Source organism: Phoca vitulina, unplaced genomic scaffold (genome assembly GCF_004348235.1).
Source record: "Phoca vitulina isolate PV1807 unplaced genomic scaffold, GSC_HSeal_1.0 scaffold36, whole genome shotgun sequence".
Taxonomy (NCBI): domain Eukaryota; kingdom Metazoa; phylum Chordata; class Mammalia; order Carnivora; family Phocidae; genus Phoca; species Phoca vitulina.
In genome coordinates, this window is record NW_022589739.1 from 18,140,091 (window position 1) to 18,163,357 (window position 23,267).

General features: G+C 37.8%; 1 protein-coding gene and 1 non-coding gene across 3 annotated transcripts in view; one reads left to right on the forward strand and one right to left on the reverse strand.

Moving 5' to 3' along the window:
• Positions 1–23,267, reverse strand: part of NARS2 (asparaginyl-tRNA synthetase 2, mitochondrial) — a 132,350-nt gene that overhangs the window by 101,413 nt on the left and 7,670 nt on the right. For both annotated transcript variants that reach the window (XR_004302115.1, XM_032427025.1), the window contains exon 5: positions 17,726–17,806. Coding sequence is in view for 1 of the 2 variants with exons in the window: in XM_032427025.1 (XP_032282916.1) it covers positions 17,726–17,763 (38 nt within the window). In the remaining variant the exon portion in view is untranslated. The remainder of the gene's footprint in view (positions 1–17,725; positions 17,807–23,267) is intronic.
• On the forward strand, positions 22,932–23,039 carry LOC116646591. The gene has a single exon (XR_004302140.1). It is a non-coding gene; the product is annotated as a U6 spliceosomal RNA (small nuclear RNA).

The following is a 23,267-nucleotide window of genomic DNA, read 5'->3' on the forward strand; positions in this document are numbered from 1 at the left end:
TGCTCTTTTAAACCTAACTGATCTTGTTTCCCCCATTTGCCTTAGTCATCCCTACCCTGAGTGTTTGCTTCTGCTGTAATTTCCCCCTGAGATATAATGCTTTACCAATCTTTTCCACTTAATCATTCACTACTTTATAATGTTGTTCAACTTTCTGTGTACCCATCTCCTCCCTAGCTCCTTCTTGGTAGGGACTGTTATATTTCTTTTGTCCCTCCTGAAGGACTACCACTAAACATAATCGGCACTCCAATCTTTATAAAACAAAATTGCACCAAGCATCCTGAATCCTTATCAAATGTCTTTCTATAAAAGCTAGTCCCTTATGTCCCATACCTCCTCCCAGTATAAAAACTGAATCCAACCAACAATTAAAAGACAACATATTTTCTTGCAGTTACTGTGTGGAACAAAGCAAGATAATGATACTTGGAACAGAAGGGCTTGATCATCCTTTACCTCTGGCTGTGGTGCTTAAGAATAAACATAAGGTATATTAATATAAATTTCATCACTTTGGTGCTATTCAAACATTATCAGAAAAAGATATCATTTTTGGGGATCAAAGTATCTCCTTAAGTCAACAATGCCACGGAATGCTTCCTTCAAGGATGGCATTCATAAAATAAGTATCTGACTTTCAACAAAAACCCATCCCTCAAAACAATTAAATGGCACTGGCCTTAAAGAGAATAAGCTCAAAAGGGTTTCTAATGTTTATGAAGTTGACCTTTTCATTTATGAGTACTTAACTAAATTCTAATGTATGGACAGCAACATTAAAGTTCACGTTAACAAAAAAAAAAAGAAAAAGAAAAAAGGAAAATCCACTTTATACTTTAATTATTTAATTTATGCTAATTAATTTTCGAAAGATTTATTTGAGACAGAGAGTGACTGGGGGGAGGGACACAGGGAGAGGGAGAGAATCTCAAGCAGACTCCACACTGAGCATGGAGCCTGATGCAGGGCTCCATCTCATGACCCTGAAATCATGACCTGAGCCTAAACCAAGAGTCAGACACTTAACAGACTGTACTACCCAGGTGTCCCTAATTATTTAATTAGCAACAACATGGATAGAGCTAGAGAGTATTATGCTAAGTGAAATAAGAGTATTATGCTAAGTGAAATACCACATGATTTCACTCAAATGTGGAATTTAAGAAAACAAACAAGCAAAGAAAAAAGAAAGACAAATGAAGAAACAGACTCTTAACTACACAGAACAAACTGATGGTTACTAGAGGGGAGGTGGACGGGGTGGTTTGCGGAAATAGGGGTTAGGGATTAAAGAATATACTTATGATGAAAAAATAAAATGATAAAAAAATTAGCAATGGAAACACCATTTGTAGAAAAAAAACCAATCTCCTCCATATTAAAAATTTAAAGGTCTCTAGCAGATGTGAACTAGCCAACCTAACTAGGAAAATATAAGCCAGGAATAGAGATGGTAAAAAACAGCAAGAAAATGTGCCTTGGTACTGACATGCATAAACTACTTTCTAAATATATCCAGAATCCAACCACATTTTAGGATCTACCATTTCAACTCTGGTCTAAACTCCTATCATCTGTCCATCTGGATTATTGCATTAGATTCTTAACTGGTTTTTCTTCTTCTATACTTACCCACCCACCATTTATTCTCCATACAGCAGCCAGAATGATTTCATTAAAACATAAGTAATTTATGTTACTCCTTTGCGTAGAACTCCGTAATGACTTTTCTCACTCAGAGTTAAAGTTCTTACAATGGCCTGCAAAGCCTTGTATCTGAGGTTTCTAGTGGGAATCCTGCTGATTATCACAATGATTAGGGAGAGGTATTGGAGTTTAGTGGGTACTACCAGAGGTTCAAATATCCCATGCAACATTCATGTGCATTATGTGAATTTTGTTCTTTAAATATACTCTGAATTTTCCAGAATGCACCCTCCATGCTAATTAATGCATTCCTCCAAGGGAAGCCTGCTTGGTGTAGAACTTGGTTTGGTGTAGAACTCTATCAAGAATTACTCACTATAGGGGCGCCTGGGTGGCTCAGTCAGTTAAGCATCTGACTCTTAGCTCAGGTCATAGTCCAGGGTCGTGGGATCAAGCCCCAAGTCAGGCTCTGTGCTGGGTGTAGAGTCTGCTTAAGATTTTCTCTCTCCCTTTCCTTCTGCCCCTCCTGCCCCATGCATGTGCCTACTTTCTCTTTCTCTCTAAAAAAAAAAAAAGAATTATTTACTATATCACAAAATCCCATTACCAATAGCAACATTTTTCATGGCATTTGAGTCACTAATATAACATACCTCCTTAAGTCCTAATTTACAGCTCTCAAAGTCAGCAACTCTATTTAATGGCTACTTGTATTCTAGACTTGTCATACCACAGCATTCATATAACAAAATAGGCAAATTATATTACTTTTATCTCATGTCTTCTTTATAAGGAAGTTGGGAGCATTGTATTATTTTCTTTTTAAAATTAAGTGCATAAAAAAGCTTCTATTACCTCTACTGCACTTCAGGAGAGAAAAGGGATTATTACAACATATGTTTGTTATAAAGAAGAGTGTTGTACCTTATAAAGTACATCATCAGAGCCCTATAAAATCTGCAACTACTCCCAACCTGCTATACCAGTCTGATCTCAACTCCTGCTATTCTTCCCCTCATTCACTACATCTACACTGGCCCTCATGGTTATTTCTTGAAAACTTTATGCAGCTCCAGGCACAGGGCCTTTGTACTTGCCGTTCCTTCTAACTGGAGGATGTTCTTCCCCTAGGCATCAACATTATTCAGTCCCTCACATCCATCACGTTTTTTTGTTTGAGTATCTTCTGAGTCTTTTTCTGACCACCCAATTTAAACTTGAACCTCCCCTCCATAATTTTGTAACCTCTTTTCCCCTAACTTAAATTATAGTTTAAAGGTTTTATTCATTTATTTGTTAGAGAGAGAGCGCACAAGCAGGGGGAGCAGAAGAGGGAGAAGCAGGTTCCCCGATGAGCAAGTAGCCTGATGTGGGACTCAATCTCAGGACCCTGGGATCACAACCCGAGCTGAAGGCAGATGCTTAACTGTCTCAGCCACCCAGGCATCCCTCCCCTAACTTTAATTTATTCCACAGTACAAATCACCATCTGTTCTGATTACTGCTGAGTAACATAGCACTCTAAACCTTAGTAGCTTAAAACAAATATCTATTGCCATCTTTCATGATTCTGTGGGTTGCATAGGTTTATCTGGGTGGTTCTTGCTTGGGGTATCTTCTGTGGTTATAGCCAAATGGCTGCTGGGACTGAAGTCATCTGAAGGCTCAACTGGGCTAGATATCCAAGATGACTTCTTCAACTACAAGGCTGGTACCTTAGCTGGGATGGTTCAAACAGCTGGGTGCTGGCCAGGAATCTTTATCGTACCACTTAGCTTTCCCACATGACTAGTGTGAACTAGCTCAAAGCATGATGGTCTCCTGGTAGTCAGTTTTCTTACACAGATGCTGGCTTGCCCCAGGGCGAATGTCCCAAAAGACCAAAGGCAGAAACTGAGGTTTTGACCTAGCCAAGGAAGCTTCATTTCTTTTTTTAAATTTTTTTATTGTTATGTTAATCCCCATACATTACATCATTAGTTTTAGATATAGTGTTCCATGATTCATTGTTTGTGCATAACACCCAGTGCTAGGAAGCTTCATTTCTATCTTGCTCTACTGGTTACACAGAAACAGCCCAAATGAAGTGTGGGAGGGGACCCCAGAAAGGTTTTAATATTGGGAAGCAAAGTACACTAGGGAGCTATCTTTAGACAGTTACTACAATACCTAATACACTATATATTTTACTTACTGTGCTTCCCTTTCTACATGTATACATACATTCTTAAGGAAAAAAAAACTTCTGTGTACTTTTTCGCCATTATATTCCCAGCCGTTCCTTCCCAGCACAGGTTATGTACTCAATATTAGTTGAGAAAAAGAATTTTTTTTTTTAAGATTTTATTTATTTATTTGTCAGAGAGAGAGAGGGAGAGAGGGGGAGAGAGAGAGAGAGGGAGCGCACAAGCAGGGGGAGAAGCAGGCAGAGGGAGAAGCAGGCTCCCTGCTGAGCAAGGAGCCCCATGCTGGACTTGATCCCAGGACTCTGGGATCATGACCTGAGCCGAAGGCAGACGTTAAACTGAATGAGCCACCCAGGCCTCCCGAGAAAAAGAATTAATTATTGCATTAAGTGCATCACTCTATATTCACCCTACAGGCTTGTTTCTCATATGGGCTTCTCTCCCTTCTCCAAACTCCTACCAATTTAACTTTCTGGGAATGGATCCGAGATGAATCTGGGTTCTTTTGTAAGCGGAAAGCGAAAGACAAAGTTGGGGGCAAAAATCAAAGACAGAAATATCAAAAAGGGTAACAAACTGCCTACTTTACCCTGTGGACATCTCTGATCACTCTAGCACCTAATTTCTCCTTGTCAGAGAACTCTCCTAGCAGACTTATAAAACCAAATGTGAAGCACATTTGACATTTAATAATTCTGTACAAATTATTCTGTATAATTATCCTAGAAAATCCAATTCAACATTTAGTTATTCTGCCTACAATTTCATGTGTCAGCTTTATCTCCTGGATAAAGAAAGATTTGAGGACCAGCTCATTTTATGTTATTTCTTAAGATTTTATTTTTAAGTAATCTCTACACCCAACATGGGGCTTGATCCCAAGATCAAGCAAGAGTCACATGCTCCACTGACTGAGCCAGCCAGGTGCTCCCCAGCTCATTTTAATTAAAAAAATTTTTTTAGTAAGTAATTCTCAACATATGACACAATATAAATCTGGGCATATTAGTACATAACAGAAAAAAAAAATTAACTAGCTAGTGAATTCTCCTAGTTGGCAGAGGCAAAAGAGCAATGGGGAGAAAAGGATGTTGGTCATAATCACCCAGCTTTTTAAACCTGTATCTACATTTAATGTCATATATTTAAGAGTTTCTCCAGAGGCAGTAGCTTTCAATATTGATGGCACCTGGTAAGCTTTAAAAATTCCCCATGCCAGTCTATATCTCAGACCAATTAATTTGAATTTCTGGGGACAGAGCCTAGGCATTCATATTTTTTAATGTGTCTAGATGAATTAAATATGTGGTCAAGATTGAGAATCACTGCCTTATATTCTCCCTTCTCCTTTACCCCATCAGTCTCTTCTAAATAAGTAGCATAAAAATGATATGGAAAAAACATTTAATTTTTTCAAAAGAAGGCAAAAAAGGGAGGGATTTTTTAAAGAAAAGAAAGAACAAAGGCACAAAATGTTTAAAAAAATCCAAATGCAGAAGCAATCACAATACACATGAGTGGACTAAGTTAAACAGGAAAAGGGCAAAGACTAAGTGATTAAGTGTTTTTAAAAACCTAAGCTGTATGCTGTTTCCCAGATATACATTTTAAACATAAGACAAAAAAAAAAAAAAAAGAGTAACAGTAAAAGGATGATGATAGTAAAAAGCATGCCAAACAAATACTGATAAAAACCAAGTTGTATGGTTGAATTACTATCAAAATAGAGAATAAGGCAAAAAACAGAGCTAGAAAGAAGGAGGCCCACGACGTAACTACAGACTGATTTTCTCATCAAGTAGGTCTAAATTTGTGTATACCCAATAACATGGCCTGAAAAACACATAAAGCAAAAACTACAAGAAAAAATGGAAAAACAGGGGATTTTAAATTACCAGCAAATGGCAGATAAAGTATATTATATATCAGTAAGCATATTAAATATCTATACACACAATTTAATAATCTTATTCTAATACACGTATATTGAACACTGTACCCAGTAACTGAATAATGCACTTTCCAAAGATGAATAGAACATTTGTAATACTACAAAAAATATAAAGTGCCTAGGAATAAATATAAAAAGATAGTCATGGTCTTTTTAAAATTTTTTAAAGATTTTTTTTTATTTATTTATCTGACACAGAGAGAGAGCACAAGGAGGGAGAGCAGCAGGTAGAGGGAGAGGGAGAAGCAGGCTCCCTGCAGGGAGCCTGATGTAGGGTTCAATCCCAAGACGCTGGGATCATGACTTGATCTGAAGGCAGACACTTAACGACTGAGTCATCCAGGCGCCCCAAAATATTCATGATCTTTATAAAGAAAATGATTAAACTCTATTGAAAAGATCTGAAAAACTCCTAAATATACAGAGTGACATACCATGTCCAGGGATAGGAATTCAATACCATAAAGATACCAGTTTTTTCAAATTGATCTACAGAATCAGTGTTATTCCAATTAAAGGCCAAATACGGGTTTTTTGGAGCTTGTCAAGATGATTGATTAGTTTAATGGAAGAGAAAAGAATCACAAATAGCCAGGAAACTCCTAAGAAAGGGAAGGATTTGTCTTACTACACAGTAAGATTTCTCAAGGAGCTGCAGCAATTGAGAGAGTGAGGTACGGGCATAGGGATGAACCACTGGACTAGAACATACAGAAACACACATATATATGGAAACTTGATTTATGACAAAGCTGGCAACTGTGATCATAGGAAGAGGAATGAACTGTTCAATAAATAGTACTGAAATAGTTATCCATTACAAAAGAATTGGACTCTTACATTACATTCAGACCTCAATTCCAGGTAGATTAAAGACATATATGTGTAATGCACAATCTATAATATTTTTAGAAGATAATAAAGGATTTCTTAAACAAGATTCAAAAGCACAAACCATAAAGGAAAGGACTGAAACTTGACAACATTAAGAACTGTTTATCAAAAGACAGTATAAAGAAAAAGGCAAGGAACAAACTGAGAGAAAATATCTGCAACAGTACACTCAAAAAAGGGTAAATATTATCCAGAATATAAAAACACCGATATGAAAAGACAACACAACAGGAAATACTATAGAAGAGGAAATAAGTGGCCAATAACCATAAGAAAAGATTCCCAATCTCAATATTTATTAGAGAAAAGCAAACTGAAATCACATCAAGATCCCACTTTATATCCATGAGATTCTTAAAATTTTAGAAGTCTAAAAAAAAACCAGCTGTTGGCAAGGATGTGGAACAGCACAACCTACTGGTGGGAGTTTAAATTCATTCTTCTCTACAGGCAAAAATCTGGATTTATGTAGCAAAACTGAAGTTAAAAACATGCACTTGCGCTATTTCATTTATACTCCTGAAGGAATATTGAAATCACCCAGAGATCCTTAAAAAATATTAATGCTTGAATCCTATTTCCCAGCAATTTTGACTGAATTGGAACATAACACTGAGAAAACAAACACCAAAAAAGCCCAAAACCAAAACCAAAACCCAACTCATCACAGAATAGTGCGATTCCACTGTATTAGGTTGAAAACCATGCAAAAAGAAACAATATTTTGTCTACAGGCACACAGATGTGGTAAAACTAATTTTTTTAAAGCACAGAAAAAAATAATTGGCACAGTGGGGAAAAAGGAGGGAGATGGAATGGGGAAAGCACAAAGTGGGGAATCAAAGGTACTAATAATGTTCTACTTCTTAAGTTTAGTAGTGAGTACAGGTGTGTGCTTTATACTGTCTATATAGCTTATATTATCTGGTATCTATGTGATATTTAATAAAATGAATTAAGCATTACTAATAGGTTACTTATACAAAAAAGAGCAGTACTTCAAGTTCTTGTTGACTGTAGGCTATTAGTAAATGTTATTATTGTCCTTCTCCCAGGAAAATAAAAGGTTGTCTTGGAAGAGTGGCCGAAAAGAAAAGGCAAGGATGCTTTAGTGTGCTGCTCATCCTTAATAGTAGTCTGCTACCTCATAAAGAATCTTTAACCTCAGAACTTTAAAGTTTTGGTATCTTTTCTCAAAAGCCAACTTCAGGAGTCAAGGTGGTGTGTACAAACAGCATTTACTTTACAGCCAAACAGATCTTGTTAAAACTACAACTCTGTCCCTTACTGTGTGGCTTTGGTAAGTTTGTTTGTTTTTTAATCTGAGCCTGGTTTCCTCAAATAAAAATAAAAGGTAATTTATTCAACAAATATTTATGGAGCACCTACCATGTGCCAGAGAATGTGCCAGGTATTATACAACAATGTACAAGAAACAAACACATGATTTCTGCTCTTCTAAAGGCAAACTAATTCCTACTTCAAAGAGTTGCTGAAAAGATTATATAATATAAAGAACTTGACATGGTGCCTGAAATATACCTGGTATTCAATAAATGTTCTTTCTCTTTCTTTTTCTGCTTGGATTACTTAAAGCTAATAAAATGGGATTACTCCTTTTAGAAATCCTGTCTAGTGGTCTAATATTACAAAAAACACCAATGAAATAATATATATGACAGTAAAGTACTATACAAATATTATTTGACTTAACATACTGTACAAACATTAGATGTTATTAGTCTGATCTATCATCAGATTAAAATGCTGGCACCTGAATCAAAGTAAAACTATTTTAAAATTATGAACCCAAGCATAATTGGCTTCAGATTTCAGTGTTTTTATATTCTTAATGGTTTGACTTAAAATGTATCCTTGTAATATCTGCAATTTTCTTTTAATATGGCTAGCTTTCAAAGTCACATTATTTTGGTGGCATTTATTATTGTAGGATTTTGTTTTTCCCATTTAAAAATATCTTGCAAATTCATGTTGCTGAGAGGCAAAACAGAAATAACTTTGTAAGTCAAATAGCACTAGCAGAGTACTTTTCACAAGAAAGGAGGATTAACAAATATTTACAGGATGAAGCAAATAGCGCAATTTTAGTCCAGTTGTGTGGTTGATGGGATTAGAACTTTTTTTTTTAAAGTTTTTATTTACTTATTTGACAGAGAGAGACACAGAGAGAGAGGGAACACAAGCAGGGGGAGTGGGAGAGAGAGAAGCAGGCTTCCCGCAGAGCAGGGAGCCCAATGCGGGGCTCGATCCCAGGACCCTGGGATCATGACCTGAGCCAAAGGCAGATGCTTAATGACTGAGCCACCCAGGCACCCCGGGATTAGAACATTTTAAGAATGCACTCCACTTGGTGGATGCCGTAGGATGGAAAAAATAGCCCAGTCTTCTGAATAAGACCTAGTAGCAGCAGGCTGTATCGGTTCAGTCTGAGGGATTTTTTCTTTTTTTTCCAAACCACAGTGTTGATTCACAAAATTCTCACTTCACAGTGGAAGCAGCAAAAACACGGTATCGAGTCAGTTATCTTCTCAGTGCCCTTAAAAACAGATTTGCTTCTCTTAATCTAGTGTGGCATTTTCTTTCTCCTCTTTAGTTTTTTAATTGAAAAAGTAATATATCTGGTTAAAATTGGGAGAAGAAAAGTTAAAATTTTGGAACACAATCTGATAGATGATTCATGAGAAACAGCACCCACACTTATTGCTGTCAGAAATAAAAGTTGGTACAAACTCTCTAGAGAAAAAGAGAACGTGACTGCCTGTGGCAAGGAGAACCAGGCTAGCTGGGAGTCAGGGGTGGGAGGGAAACTGACTTTTTACTTTACACCCTTTGTAACTTTTGAACAGTATAACTTTTACATATAATTTTTGTTTTTAGGCAATACAAGCAGATGATTAAAAATTCAAAGCATACAGAACAGTAGGCCCTGTGCACGGGGCAAACACTACTGTGAGTCTCATCTATTTTCCTATATATGCCCAGGGCCTTTTTTACATGCAGAAACTGAACCTCCTTAACAGAAATAAACATCCTCAACAGAAAAGGACTGATCTCTTAAGGATGAAGGTTCTGCAAAGCTAAAAGAGCCCACAGAAAATATTGATCAACAAGTATCCAAGTGTCCCACCCCCATAAGAAGCTTGCAATCTAGATAAGGAAACAAAATAGATGTTTAAAAAAAAAAACAAAAAACGGTAAAGAACAACTGAATGTCCAAAGAAGCTATAGCAACTGAACACAAAGACAACAGGACTTGGAAGAAGGAAAAGCTTAATGTCAGCTAAAGAAGCTATTTTGATAGGAGGTTTGACCTGGGTTAGCCCTCATAACATCTAAAAAGTTTAAAAGAAACAGGTAAGAATATTAAAAAGTGCAAACATCAAGCAGAACCAAAATGATGTGTGCCGCAAGTAACTTAGCCATAAAAACTTACAAGCACCCAAATTCCTGAGGTCCAGTAACTTCTTTTTTTTTTTTTTTAAAGATTTTTTATTTATTTATTTGACAGAGAGAGATAGCGAGAGAGGGAACACAAGCAGGGGGAGTGGGAGAGGGAGAAGCAGGCTTCCCGCCGAGCAGGGAGCCCGATGCGGGGCTCGATCCCAGGACCCTGGGATCATGACCCAAGCTGAAGGCAGACGATTAACGACTGAGCCACCCAGGCGCCCCTTTCCAGTAACTTCTTGTTACTATTTCTAGAATGCATAACAATTTGGAAAAAAGAAAGTTTTGGTGCTTATATCACATGCACATTAAGTTTTCTTTATTTTTGAATAACAATTTTAAGTTTTCATATGTGTCATCTCACTTAATCCTTACAACCTGTAAGCACTGTGTCAATCACATTGTACAAGTGAGGAAACTGAGGACTGTTGTGGTAAAAAGCAGTCCAAAGTGACCTGCCTTTTTCTTCTTTTTTTTCCTTTTTAACTCTCACCTTTGGCCTGGCAGAGGGGGAGTTCTGCAGACCCACTCCTCAGTGAAACTGAAGAAAGTTACAACATAAAAAATAAAAACACAAACCTTGACCCCACCCTAGCCATTCAAAGTCCCTGAAAATGGTCCTAAGGACATTCAGCAAATGAAAAAACATCTATTCAAGAAAATCTACTAAAACTTGGTAAGGACAAGTGGTGTTTGAATGACAATCCACTCCCCCTCCCTTTCCCATCAAAGCTCAGCATGACAAAAACTCCACTCCAGACTGATAAAACAGCCAAAGACAGAGGGCCCTTTTTTATTATTATTATTATGTTCAGGTAGCCATCATTCAGTACATCATTAGTTTTTGATGTAGTGTTCAATGATTCATTATTTGCGTATAACGCCCAGTGCTCATTACAACACATGCTCTCCTTAATACCCATCACTGGGCTCACCCATCCCCCCCAATCCCCTCCCCTCTGAAACCTTGTTTTTTACTGGAGTCCAGAGTCTCTTACGATTTGTCTCCCTCTCTGATTTCTTCCCATTCAAGTTTTCCCTCCCTTCCTCTACGGTCTTCCGTGCTATTCTTTATGTTCCACATATGAATGAAACCATATGATAATTGTCTTTCTCTGATTGAGTTATTTCACTTAGCATAATCCCCTCCAGCTCCATCCATGTCAATGCTAATGGTGGGTATTCATCCTTTCTGATGGCTGAGTCATATTCCATGGAGCCCAGCAACCCCCCCCCACAGGCGGCATGGCAACTCCGCCCAGAGGGCTCTTTTGAACCGCAGCTCCCAGTAGGAGGACTACCTTAGCAGAAGGGGCAGCATGCCAGCATTTCTCACCTTGCCCACAGCTACCTGCGGCTAATGCTAAGTTCTGGGTGAGTGCAGCCAAGAGGTGGGGGCTCCCTTCTTCCGCCCAGTCGCTGCTGGTCAGAAGGAAGCTCTGCCTTGGGCAAGGCACGAAGAATACCAGGCCCTGATTCTCTTGTCCAGGCTCATGGGGTGGGCGAGGCAAGCCTAGGAGACCTGGGGCTGCACTGAGCTCGGTTCCTATTTCAGGATGTCACTTAGTGTCCATTGTCCCTGCCTCTAGCACTAGAGCCTTGTTCAGAGATTTCGCCTGGGGATAGAAGCAGGCCATAAAATACTTCCCCAAATCTCTTTTTTTTTAAAGGAACTGACTTCATTTGCAACAGAGTGTGGAGAAGTTCAAACCTAAGGGTGCTCTTTAAAAAAAAAAAAAAAAAAAAAAAAAAGGCAAATGGGAGGTCTTGGACATTGGAGATAAAGGACAAACTGTAGACCTGCTAGTCTGCTGGAGAGAAACTGAGAGACAGCAGGGAGGAGACCTTTTGGGCTCAGGATAAATTTCAAACACTGACTTTGTGAAGTATACCTTTAAAGGAGCCTGAATTTGACTGGATCAGTCTGTGAATATTGCTGAAACAATAGAGCAATCAGCCTGGAATTAGCTGAGTTTCAGAGCTGGGTGTGGTCTGGAAAAGAGACCGCCAAAGAGCCCGGCCAGTGGTGATGGGTATTGAGGAGGGCACGTTCTGCATGGAGCACTGGGTGTTATATGCACAAACAATGAATCATGGAACACTATATCTAAAACTAATGATGTAATGTATGGGGATTAACATAACAATAAAAAAATTTAAAACTAAAAAAAAAAAAAAAAAAAAAAAGAGCCCGGCCAGAATCAATGCCACCTCTAGGAGATTGTGGTCGTACCCAAGGCTGTGCCAGCCAGGGGCATAATCAGAGGCTTCACATGGCTAGGGGGATGCAGGGGATAGATCTGTTTCTAAAATAGAAAAGGAACTCCCACAACTCAACAACAAAAAGACAAGACAATTAAAACACTGACAAAAGACTTAAAATAGAATTTCTCCAAGGATATACAAATGACCAAGAGGCACACAAAAAGATGCTCAACATCCTTTGTCATTAAGGAAGTGCAAATCAAACCCACAATGAGATACTGCATCCATTAGAATGGCTATAATCAGAGACTGAAAATAACAAGCATTGGCAAGGATGCAGTGAAAGTGGAACCCTCAGGGCGCCTGGGTGGCTCAGTCAAACCTCTGACTCCTGATTTCCACTCAGGTCAGGACCTCAGGGTCGTGGGGTTGAGCCCCACACTGGGCTCTGTTCAGTGTGGAGTCTACGGAGATTCTCTTCCTCTCCCTACCCACGCCCGCTCGCACATGCGTGCTCGCTCTCTCTCCAATAAATAAGTAAAATCTTAAAAAAAAGAAAAAAAAAAGTGGAACACTCATACACTGCTGGTGGGAATACAATATGGTGCAGCCACTGTGGAGAATAATTTGGCAGTTTCTCAATAAGTTAAACATAGAATAACCATATGACCCGGCAATTCCACTCCTAGGTATATAGTCAAAAAGAACTGAAAACAAGTGTTCAAACAAAAATTTGTACACAAATGTTCACAGCAGCATTATCCATAATAACCAAAAAGTGGAAACAACTTAATGTCTATCAATGAATGGTTAAACAAAATACAGTATATCCACACAACATATTATTTAGTAATAAAAAGAAATGAAATTCTGATAATATGCTACAACAGAAGCCAGGCACAAAAGGCCATATATCATGTGGCCAATATCATGATTCCATTTATATGAAATATCCAGGACAAGAAATCCATAGAGCCAAAAAGTAGACTAGAGGTTACTAGGGGCAAGGGGTGATGGGAATGGAGAGCTTTTGCCATACAGTTTCTGCTGGAGTGATGAAAAAGTTTTAAGAAACAGAGTGGTAATGGTTGTACAACACTGTAAATATAATTAATAGTACTGAATTGTACATTTAAAAATGGTTAAAATGGTAAATTTTATGTTACATATATAACCACACACACATGCGCAAGCAAACCAACCTAATACCAAACTTCAACATACAGTATGAGATGCAGCATGAGAATCTTAGCATGAGACTCTTCACAGTAGGAGATTCAGATATAAAATTACACGTCTTCTTGGGTTCCATTTAACAGGCTTACTCTTTCAGTTCATTCTCAGCTTTAAAAACTATTTAAATGCATAAATTCTAAGGCTTGAATAATGTTCCTATTATATGAAGTATTAATCTTAGATTTTCTCAACCTAATTTCATAATGTGTGACCATTTATCACACTTTGGCATAACAGAACTGTAATTTTAAAAGCTCAAATGTGAATTACACATTTACATATAAATTGTAAATGTCCAAAAGCAAAAAGCAAACCCATAATGAGAAATAATTTCATACCCTCTAGCTATGGCTATAATAAAAAAAAGAAGGGCAATAATAGGGGTTGGCAATGATGTGGGGAAACCAGAACCCTCATGCATTGCTGGTGGGAATATAAAATGGTGCAGCCACTTTGGAAAATGGTTTGGCAGCTTCTCAAAATATTAAACACAGAGTTACCATATGACTAAGCAATTCCACCCAAGAGACATGAAATCATATGCTCATCGAAATGTTTTCACAAATGTTCATAGTAGCATTATTCATAATAGCCAGAAGGTAGAAACAATCCAAATATCCATCAACTGCCAAATGGATAAACAAAATGTTGTACATCTACACAATAGTATACCAGTTGAATATAAAAGGGAATGAAGTACTGATAAATGCTACAACATGAATGAACCTCAAAAGCACTGTGCTAAGAAAAAAAAAGCCAAACACAAAAGACCATATGTTGTATGATTCCATTTATATGAAATGCTTCCCAAAAGGCAAATCTATAGAAACTAGTTTAGCGTTTACCTAGAATGGGGGGGCGGGCAACGGCAAGGGACTGCTAATGGGGACCAGATTTCACTTTGAGGTGATGGAAAGGCTCTAAAATTAGATTTGTAGTGATTGATGGCTGCACAATCTTGTGAATATACTAAAAACCATGGAACTGTATTTTAAGTGGGTAAATTTTATGGTATATAAAATATATTTCAATAAAGTTGTTTTTTTAAAACCTGCTCCATCTTTTCGTTCCTATAGCCATCCGACTTTATTTCTTATCATTCACCAATATGAACTTTCTAATTTGTCCATCTAGAGTCCACTGAAAACCCCACACTCATTTCAATTGCTTGACTCTGCTCACATTGTTCTCCTACTGGGAATATTCTCCCTAGGTTACACTCCAGTCACAAATTCATTTTGAAGATTTTACTGCCCAAGTCAATCCTCATTGACCTAATTTTCCTCTAGATTCCATACCACTTGCAATTGTTAAGACTGTAACCTCAAATATATACATAAAGCAGTTTCATCTTACACTCCATCAATAGCTAATTTTTGCCATAACCTCTAATTCTTGCCTTTAATCTCTTTTATCTTCTTAGAGACAAGCTAGCATCTTGAACACAGGTAGTACAAATGTCTGCTGAATAACATATGCATGCCTTAATGCAACTTTCTACATACGTGTTCAGTAGTACCCAAACCTTAACAAATAGCCCGAGTCTTAAAGCAGGAAACAGAAATGAAGAAAAAGGAAACTAAAATGATGGAACACGCTATCACTTCTCAACAGTGTATTAGAGAAGTGTATGTTCTTATTGCACATTTCAAGATGGCCTTTTACTGCTGCCCTCAAACCTGGGTGTACTAGGCATCCTATCTTTTTTCTTTTTAAGTAGGCTCCACACTGAGTGTGGAGTCTGATGTGGGGCTTGATCTCACGACCCTGAGATCATGACCTGGGCAGAAATGAAGAGTCAGACACTTAACCGACTGAGCCACTCACACGCTCCAAGGTTTGTTTTTTTTTTTTAAGATTTTATTTATTTATTTGACAGAGAGAGACACAGCTAGAGAGGGAACACAAGCAGGGGGAGTGGGAGAGGGAGAAGCAGGCTTCCCGCGGAGCAGGGAGCCCGATGAGGGGCTCGATCCCAGGACCCTGGGATCATGATCTGGGCCGAAGGCAGACGCTTAATGACTGAGCCACCCAGGCACCCCCAAGAGAAGAATTTAAATACGAAACTCCACTTACTCCTAACAGTGGGGTACCAAGATTCAAACCCCAATGCCTTTATAGGCAGTCAGGATAAAATTAACACAATGAAGAATGGAAGTACTGTACAGACATGTGTGAGGTGGGAATAAGAAGGTCCTGGTTTCAAAGGATAGAGGGTTGGCAGGGGCAGAAGACAAGTCTTCTAAACCAAGCTTCTGAAAGCAACAAAGACAGCGGGTCATAGCAAAAAGCCACAAATTGCTGAGATCTGATCTAGAGCCTGACAGCAGGAGCCTAGGACCAACAAATTCAAAAGCATTTCTTTCTGGTACCCTGAATAGGCAAGTCTAATTTCACTAATGGGAAATTCCTCAACCTGGCCCTGAAAGGCTACAAACATTGAACACTTCTCATTTGTTTAGCTTCAGAAATACGTATTTTCCCCTTCCTCTATATTTATACTAACTTGCCTTGTGTTGTTTAAAGGCCAAAACACATATACTATAATCATTCAGACTTGCTTATGGGATTTCCCCGGTAGCAAAGTAGTTATCTCCAAATGTATCATTATTTCAGTTTGTTACAGATTTTTTTTTACTTGCTTAATTTGGGTCTCTTTAATAATTACTTTCTTATTTGTAAAACTCCTTTAAATTATACCTTTCCTTCCCATCATTTCCTTTTTAATATTCAGTGGTTTAGATTAAGGGATTATGAAATGTACTTAAGGTGGGTAATTCCTCACTTCAACATTCAGAAGACTATTAAGGTACAAAGAGAACATAAACAATATAAACACCTAGAAGAGAATGTTTTTCATGATTTATGTACTGTTATTTTATCATTTGCTGCCTTTTTTGAACTCACATTTACAGATGTTAACAATCCCAGTTTAAATGTTCAACGAAGCATTTTTATTCTGCTTTTTGCAGAAGGCTATCAAGATTTCTTCAAACTATGTATGAATACAGACTGCATTTGATTATCATTTTAAATAATGACTTCAACACATCAGGACAACTTCTCCCAGTGAATACTTTGTTCAATAATAATAAGAGAAAGCATCATTATCAAGAGTCCAAATGTACTGAACCAGAACAGAGCAGTTATACACAGGTCTTGTCATTTGATGGAATCACCCAGATGTATAAATAAGAATCTTGACTTCTTAGAGATAAAGAAATCACTGAATAAATGAAAGAAATACAAAAAGCACCATTTATCAACATACATTTCTCTCTGCCCATTATTATACTACTGGCCAATGATGTTAAATAGGTTGTGAAATTGGTAAATGAAAGGCTTTCAACTGCCTACAAGTAAGAAAAACTGGTAACTTTTAAATAATGTGCAACAAGGGCAAGCTGACAATGCCTGGCATATACCAGGAGCTCAAAAAATTATTGCTGAACAAGGAATTAAAATCAGAGCCTTCAGGCGTGCCTGGGTGGCTCAGTTGGTTAAGCGACTGCCTTCAGCTCAGGTCATGATCCTGGAGTCCCGGGATCGAGTCCCACATGGGGCTCCCTGCTCGGCAGGGAGTCTGCTTCTCCCTCTGACCCCCCCCCTCTCATGCTCTCTCTCTCTCTAATGAATAAATAAAATCTTTAAAAAAAAAAACAAACAGAGCCTTCATGAGGTATATGGAACATAAATAATTTCTTATAAAATAAATGTGTTCTTTAAAGACTTTGGAAAAGAAAATATGCTAATGTATGTTTTCTTATTTTATCTTTTAAAATATAACTTACATCCAAAAATATTAACTGGGGGTTGAATGTGCATGAAAGAGATCTTAAAAGCTTTATTAATCTCTTCAAGTGTCTCTAGTTCACCAATTCACAGTTATATAAGGAAAGCAAATGGAGTACTAATTTAAAATTCATTCCTTTCAGTCACAATGTCAGTAATATAGCCAGTAGGACAGGAAATCAGAGAAGTTTGAATTTTCTATACCTGTTCTTTAAGGATTACTCTTGACAAATCTTCAAGTTTTAGTTATGGTCTATCCACACAACCATTATTAAATGTAAAGGAAACCCTCCGAAGAAAAATATCAAAGAGCAACCTATGCCTCAAGATGGGAAGCACAACTTACTTCAACTTGGAACAATTCTCCAGCCCCCTCACAGTCATTGGATGTGATTATTGGAGTATGAATATGCACAAAGCCACTGTCCTGGAAGAAAAGAAAACCCACTTTTTTCAGTGTATTTGTATATAAAACAATTCTAAGATCATACAACCGATTACACTATTAAAAGAGCACTAAGAGAATGCCATTATCAAATCTCTAACCCCCCAAGTATAACTAATGAGATATCAAGTTGAGTGTTTTACTGTGCAGAGAAGCACAATGAATTTTAAATCAAGAACTGACTTAGACATTCTCTAGTCCAACATGATTTCAAAGATAAGGAAATTGAGACCCAGAGAGACTTAATGAAAAATTCACACAACTAGTCGATGGCAGAGAGAGCCAGGACTGGAACCTAGGCCTTTAAGGTCTCTCTGGTGTATTTTTTCTTCCCACTTCTCTAACACACTGGTAGTGAATCAACACACACACACATACACACACACACACTCACTCAAGGCTAATGTGCAACGATGCTGCCTGCACTGCTAAGGGACTACGAAGTGATCAATACGAAGTTCAGTTGTTATTTTGGAATGAGACCCCCCAATTGTCACAAACCACCAAAAAAGGAGAAAAATTAAAGTTGGCAAATAGGGACTGAAGAAATAAATAGCAACAAAGGCAGAAATGATTTTTAGGAAGTCTGTCATCAAATTGATGGCACAGAACACTACACACGGCATAGGCAGTGCACTTCCTTTGCCTCAAGGAAGATTCTGAGCATCAAATCCATCCATTACTGAGGCGCCCAATTTCAATTCTTCCGCTCCGAAGTCTGAGCTATTTCCATTAGTGAACCGCAAAAGCTGTTTGCTAGTAGGATTGAAATAACCCACCAACTTCAAGGTTATGCTTCTTTCATTTTGACTATGGATGTGGCAAAAGGTTACATTCAGTGTAAATGTTGCAGGTGGGCGTAGAACTTACGCTGCAGAGGCACAATAGTATGTGTTTCACACGAAAATTTTGATCTTGAAATCAGTACAATGAATTCATACATGCACATTTAATCTCTGCCGAATTATACCTATCACTGATGGAATGTAAAATGTCTCAGTGCATTACACCAGCCGCCTCCCAAATTTGCCCTTCCCTTCTTAAAAAGGTGGAATTCAAGTATTCTGGCTATGATAAAAAGTACCCAGTTAACAACTTGTCTTATAATGTAGACTGATTAAATATTCAAGCTATAAATTAGGAGTCTCAGAAAATATTCAAATATATACTTAACCTGGGAGCTACATGCCTAGAGGTGCCACACAAAGCACATTATAGAGAACGAATGAAATGTAATCAATAACATTACTGCATAAAATTTTTATCTCCTAGGAACCAGAATTATGGACATGAATCATTTATTCCACATGAATACAGGCAACTATGAGCAGGAGTGCAGTAAACAAAGAAAGGAAGTGAAAAATCCAAAGGAAATGAGGGTGGTAAGAGGGAGGGGGAGAGGGAGGAGAAAATCTAACGGCTAAATATAATTGCCAAAGTTAGAACTGGTCAATTGCCACAAGAAACAAAACTGCAAATCTTATGAAAAAAACTATCTGGGTTTAAAAAGAAAAAATCACTCAAGTAGTGGGAATTATTCTTAATACTCAATTAATGCTAAACCTTTCAAAAGGTATCACCAGCTTTTTAAGCCTTAATGCTGCTAGAAGGCTTATATCAAAGTCTGTAACATTCCCATCAAAAGCTATAAAGAACAGACTCCAAAGGTAGAATAATAAAGCATAGAGAACAAAATCCAAAAAAGAGCAAGTGGGTAGGGAAGTAGAAAAATAAAAAGGAAAATAAACAGCAAGGAGTGGGGGAGTACTGTCTGCCTCCACCAGGGTAACAGTGTCAGATATTTATCCCATCCTACAGTAAAGGGGTTCCTAACTAGAAATAGGAAGGCCAGAGAAGGAGCCAAAAATAAAAGTACACACTTACCCAATTTTTCTTTTCTTTTTTTCCCCCCTTAAGATTTATTGATTTATTTGACAGAGAGAGCGAGAGAAGACACCAGCAGGGAGGAGGGGCAGAGGTAGAGGCAGAAGAAGGCTACCTGCTGAGCAAAGAGCCCCATGGGGGAGGGGCAGAGGGAGCAGCAGGCTCCCTGCTGAGCTGGGAGCCCGACCCTGATGCGGGGCTCAATACCAGGACCCTGGGATCATGACCTGAGCCAAAGGCAGATGCTTAACCGACTGAGCCACCCAGGCACCCCTACTCACCCAATTTTTCTGATTCCACCTGCCACCTCTAAATATCTAAATATTTTTGATACACATTTTAGAACCAGATATTTTATAAGACACTGAGCATCTGAAATTTATAAAATTCACATACTAAGGCCCATGCACATCACTCAAAACCTCATGGACTGTATTTTTCTTTTACACTCACACAAAGTAAGCATCATTATTTAATCAGGATCAACAAGGAAGAAACATGACAATTGCTAGCCACTGGCAACAGAAAGTGACAGCAAGAAGACCAAAAAAAAAAAAAAATCCATAAAAAACAGTCACAGGAACTCAAAGACACAGTAGTCTGGGGTCATTCAACAGAGCAGCAAAGAATACACCCTGACAGGCTTTTAAGGCCTTGCCATACAGAAGAGGGAAAAACCTGATACTCAAAAGGAAGAATCTGGACTCATCAAGAAAGGGTAAACTCTTCTATTGGCTCAATTAGGAAGCCAGGGAACCATGTAATATATTTTAGGATAACCTCCATTGGAAATTAGAAAAAAAAATTGTGCCTAACTACTCTGTTATGGGAAAAACTCAGCTCTTCTAAATAATTCATACCTTGAGGATTCTAGATATCCAAGTTTTAGTACACAGCAAAGGTGTCACTTTTATGCACAAACCAACTTATACACAAAACATTTTTGATACTCAAACCAAAAAATGACTTTCTAACCTAGAAATATTAAGAAAAAATAGCAACTAGAACAGTACCTTTTAAGTTAGGATACTTTAAGGTATGAAACTCTTAGATTTTGAGTCTCAACATCTTTTAGGGAGTCTAAAGTAGTAAGTCACAGAAATAGTACCAAGTACTAGATAACATATAACTATTATTTAATATGCCCTATCATATTCTGTGATTTCAACTCAGTCCTAAGTGTTATATATACAAGTAGGTAACATTATAGAATTACCAGGATTATATTTTCCAGGGCTTTACAATTAAAAACTGAATTGATAGCACTCAAAAATTACCTGCCTTTATAACTATAACCAATAGTGCTAAAATTCATTATTTGCAACCACTTAAAATGTTATTTTGCTTATTTTTTTATTTCAGATTTTTCCCAGTTTGTTAAATTGTTTACACATTTGTAAAAGCTGCCAGTAATAAATGTATAAAGTAGGTAAAGCTCACTTGCCAATGGACTGCCAATATCACCATCTAGTGGCCAGAAATCTATAAAATTTTCAGTATTGAAGCAGGTCTACTTTATCCACTATTTAAAGCCATATGGGGCAAGAAACATTTTTAGATCTGAACAAATTTTCTGCTTGTGTGGTTAAGCACTACTGAAAAGCCATATGGAAGCTGCGTAAGAAAGTTTATGAGAGCATATGGAAATGCACCCTTTCAAACTATATAATAGGATGACATAGTATAATGTGATTATTTTTCTTTGTTTATTCAAAACTATATGCTTCAAAGCCACAATGCTCTTTAGCTGTTTCACCAGAAACTAACTCTGAAGGAGCTTTTCAAAGAGCAAGAACTCTCTTGGTAAACTACAATAGGGCTGGGCCTGCATGAATTTGGATGCATCCAAGGGAAGGGTATGATGTTAGACAATCTCTGCCAATCAGCTGGATCTGGAGAAGTGGCATAGGAAGAGCTCCAGAACCACTTGGAATAACACTGAACTTCATCTGCTGGGCCACTCCTGGCCTTTGGGGCCCTCTCATCCACCTGGGGGTAGGGTCCCTTGACCTCATAAACTTAACCACTATATTCCCCTGTGGCTTTCCTGGGTAGGGGGAAGCAGATGACAAGCAAAGCTAAGTAAGACAAAATGCCTTTAGCTGCATACCAATCTACTTGATTAACACCAATAACTCTTTAAAAGTAGTGCTTACTACATATATGTCTATGACCAAGATGGAAAATCAGGGACCAAATTTACCCTCCCCCTTGAAACAACCAAAAACAAACAACAAACAAACAAACAAAAAAAACGAAAACGAAACTAAAAACCCCACAAAAAAAACCAAAACACACACGAAAGGATGGTTTTCAAGACAATGGATATCAGACAACAAAAGACAGTGATCCCTGAGGTGGGAAACAAACTTAGTGAACCCTATCAATAGCCTTGCTTAGTACCTTGAGATTGTCCAGGCCATAGCAGGAAGAAGGGGGAAATAAGGTGGAGCCCAGCAGACTTCCTTAGCTGAGGAGACAGAGCTGAGAGTCTGAGGGGGCAAAAGTGGCTAGAATTCATAGGAGAGAGTATCAGAGAGGAGAGAGATGAGAACTCCAGGGATGTACAGAGGGTCACTCTGGAGTATTAGGTAGAAGAATGATGAGCACGTGCATGTGGGGAAACTATCAAAAGCCAAGGAAAGAATCATGCAAAAAGGTCAGAGGAAACAATGCCTGGTGCTCACAGCGTGGCTGGAAACAGTACCTGTTCCCACAAGCCAGAATGGAAAAACTCAAAATTCACAAGGCACTAGGTAAAGTACTCAGGAAGTCTTTGCCTCAGTAGTGGAAATTAACTAGCCCTAGACTGTGAGCACTGCTCCAGCCCTATTTACCAAATTATAAAAACAAGACCCATAAGGATCAAACAGTTTTCAAGTAGCTTAACCTCACACCAAAACAAAGCTTAATAATATCCAACACAGTAAAATTTTCTGTCTGGCATCTAACCAAAGATTAGCAGATAGGCAAAGAGGCAAGAAATCATAACCTGTAATGAGGAGACTAAAAGCACTAAATCAAATAAATAAATAAATAAATAAAAATAAAAAATAAAAGCAGCATATCAATCAAAAAGGACTTATAATTGACAGACCTGTTAGAATTAGAAGAACATAAAAACAGTTATTAAACAGCTATTACAACTGTAAAGTTTTATTAAAAATGTTTGTGTATGTTCAAAGAGTTAAATGGAAGATATTTTTTTAAAAAGGCCCAAATCGTGCTTGCTTCAGCAGCACATATGCTAAAATTGGAATAATGAAGAGAAGATGAGCATGGCCCCTTGTGCAAGGATGACATGCAAATTCGTGAAGCATTCCATATTTTTCCACACAGAAGGAAAAAAAAAGGCCCAAATCAAACATCTAGTTATGAAACCTACAATGTGAGATGAAAAATGCATTGGATAAGAGTAACAACAAATCAGTCATTGTAGAAGAAAAGATTAGTAAGTTTGAAGACATAGCAATAGAAACTACCCCCTAAAAAAACACACAGGGAAAAAGGAATTTAAAAAAAGAAAAGAACATCAGTGAGCTATGAAGGTATCATTAAG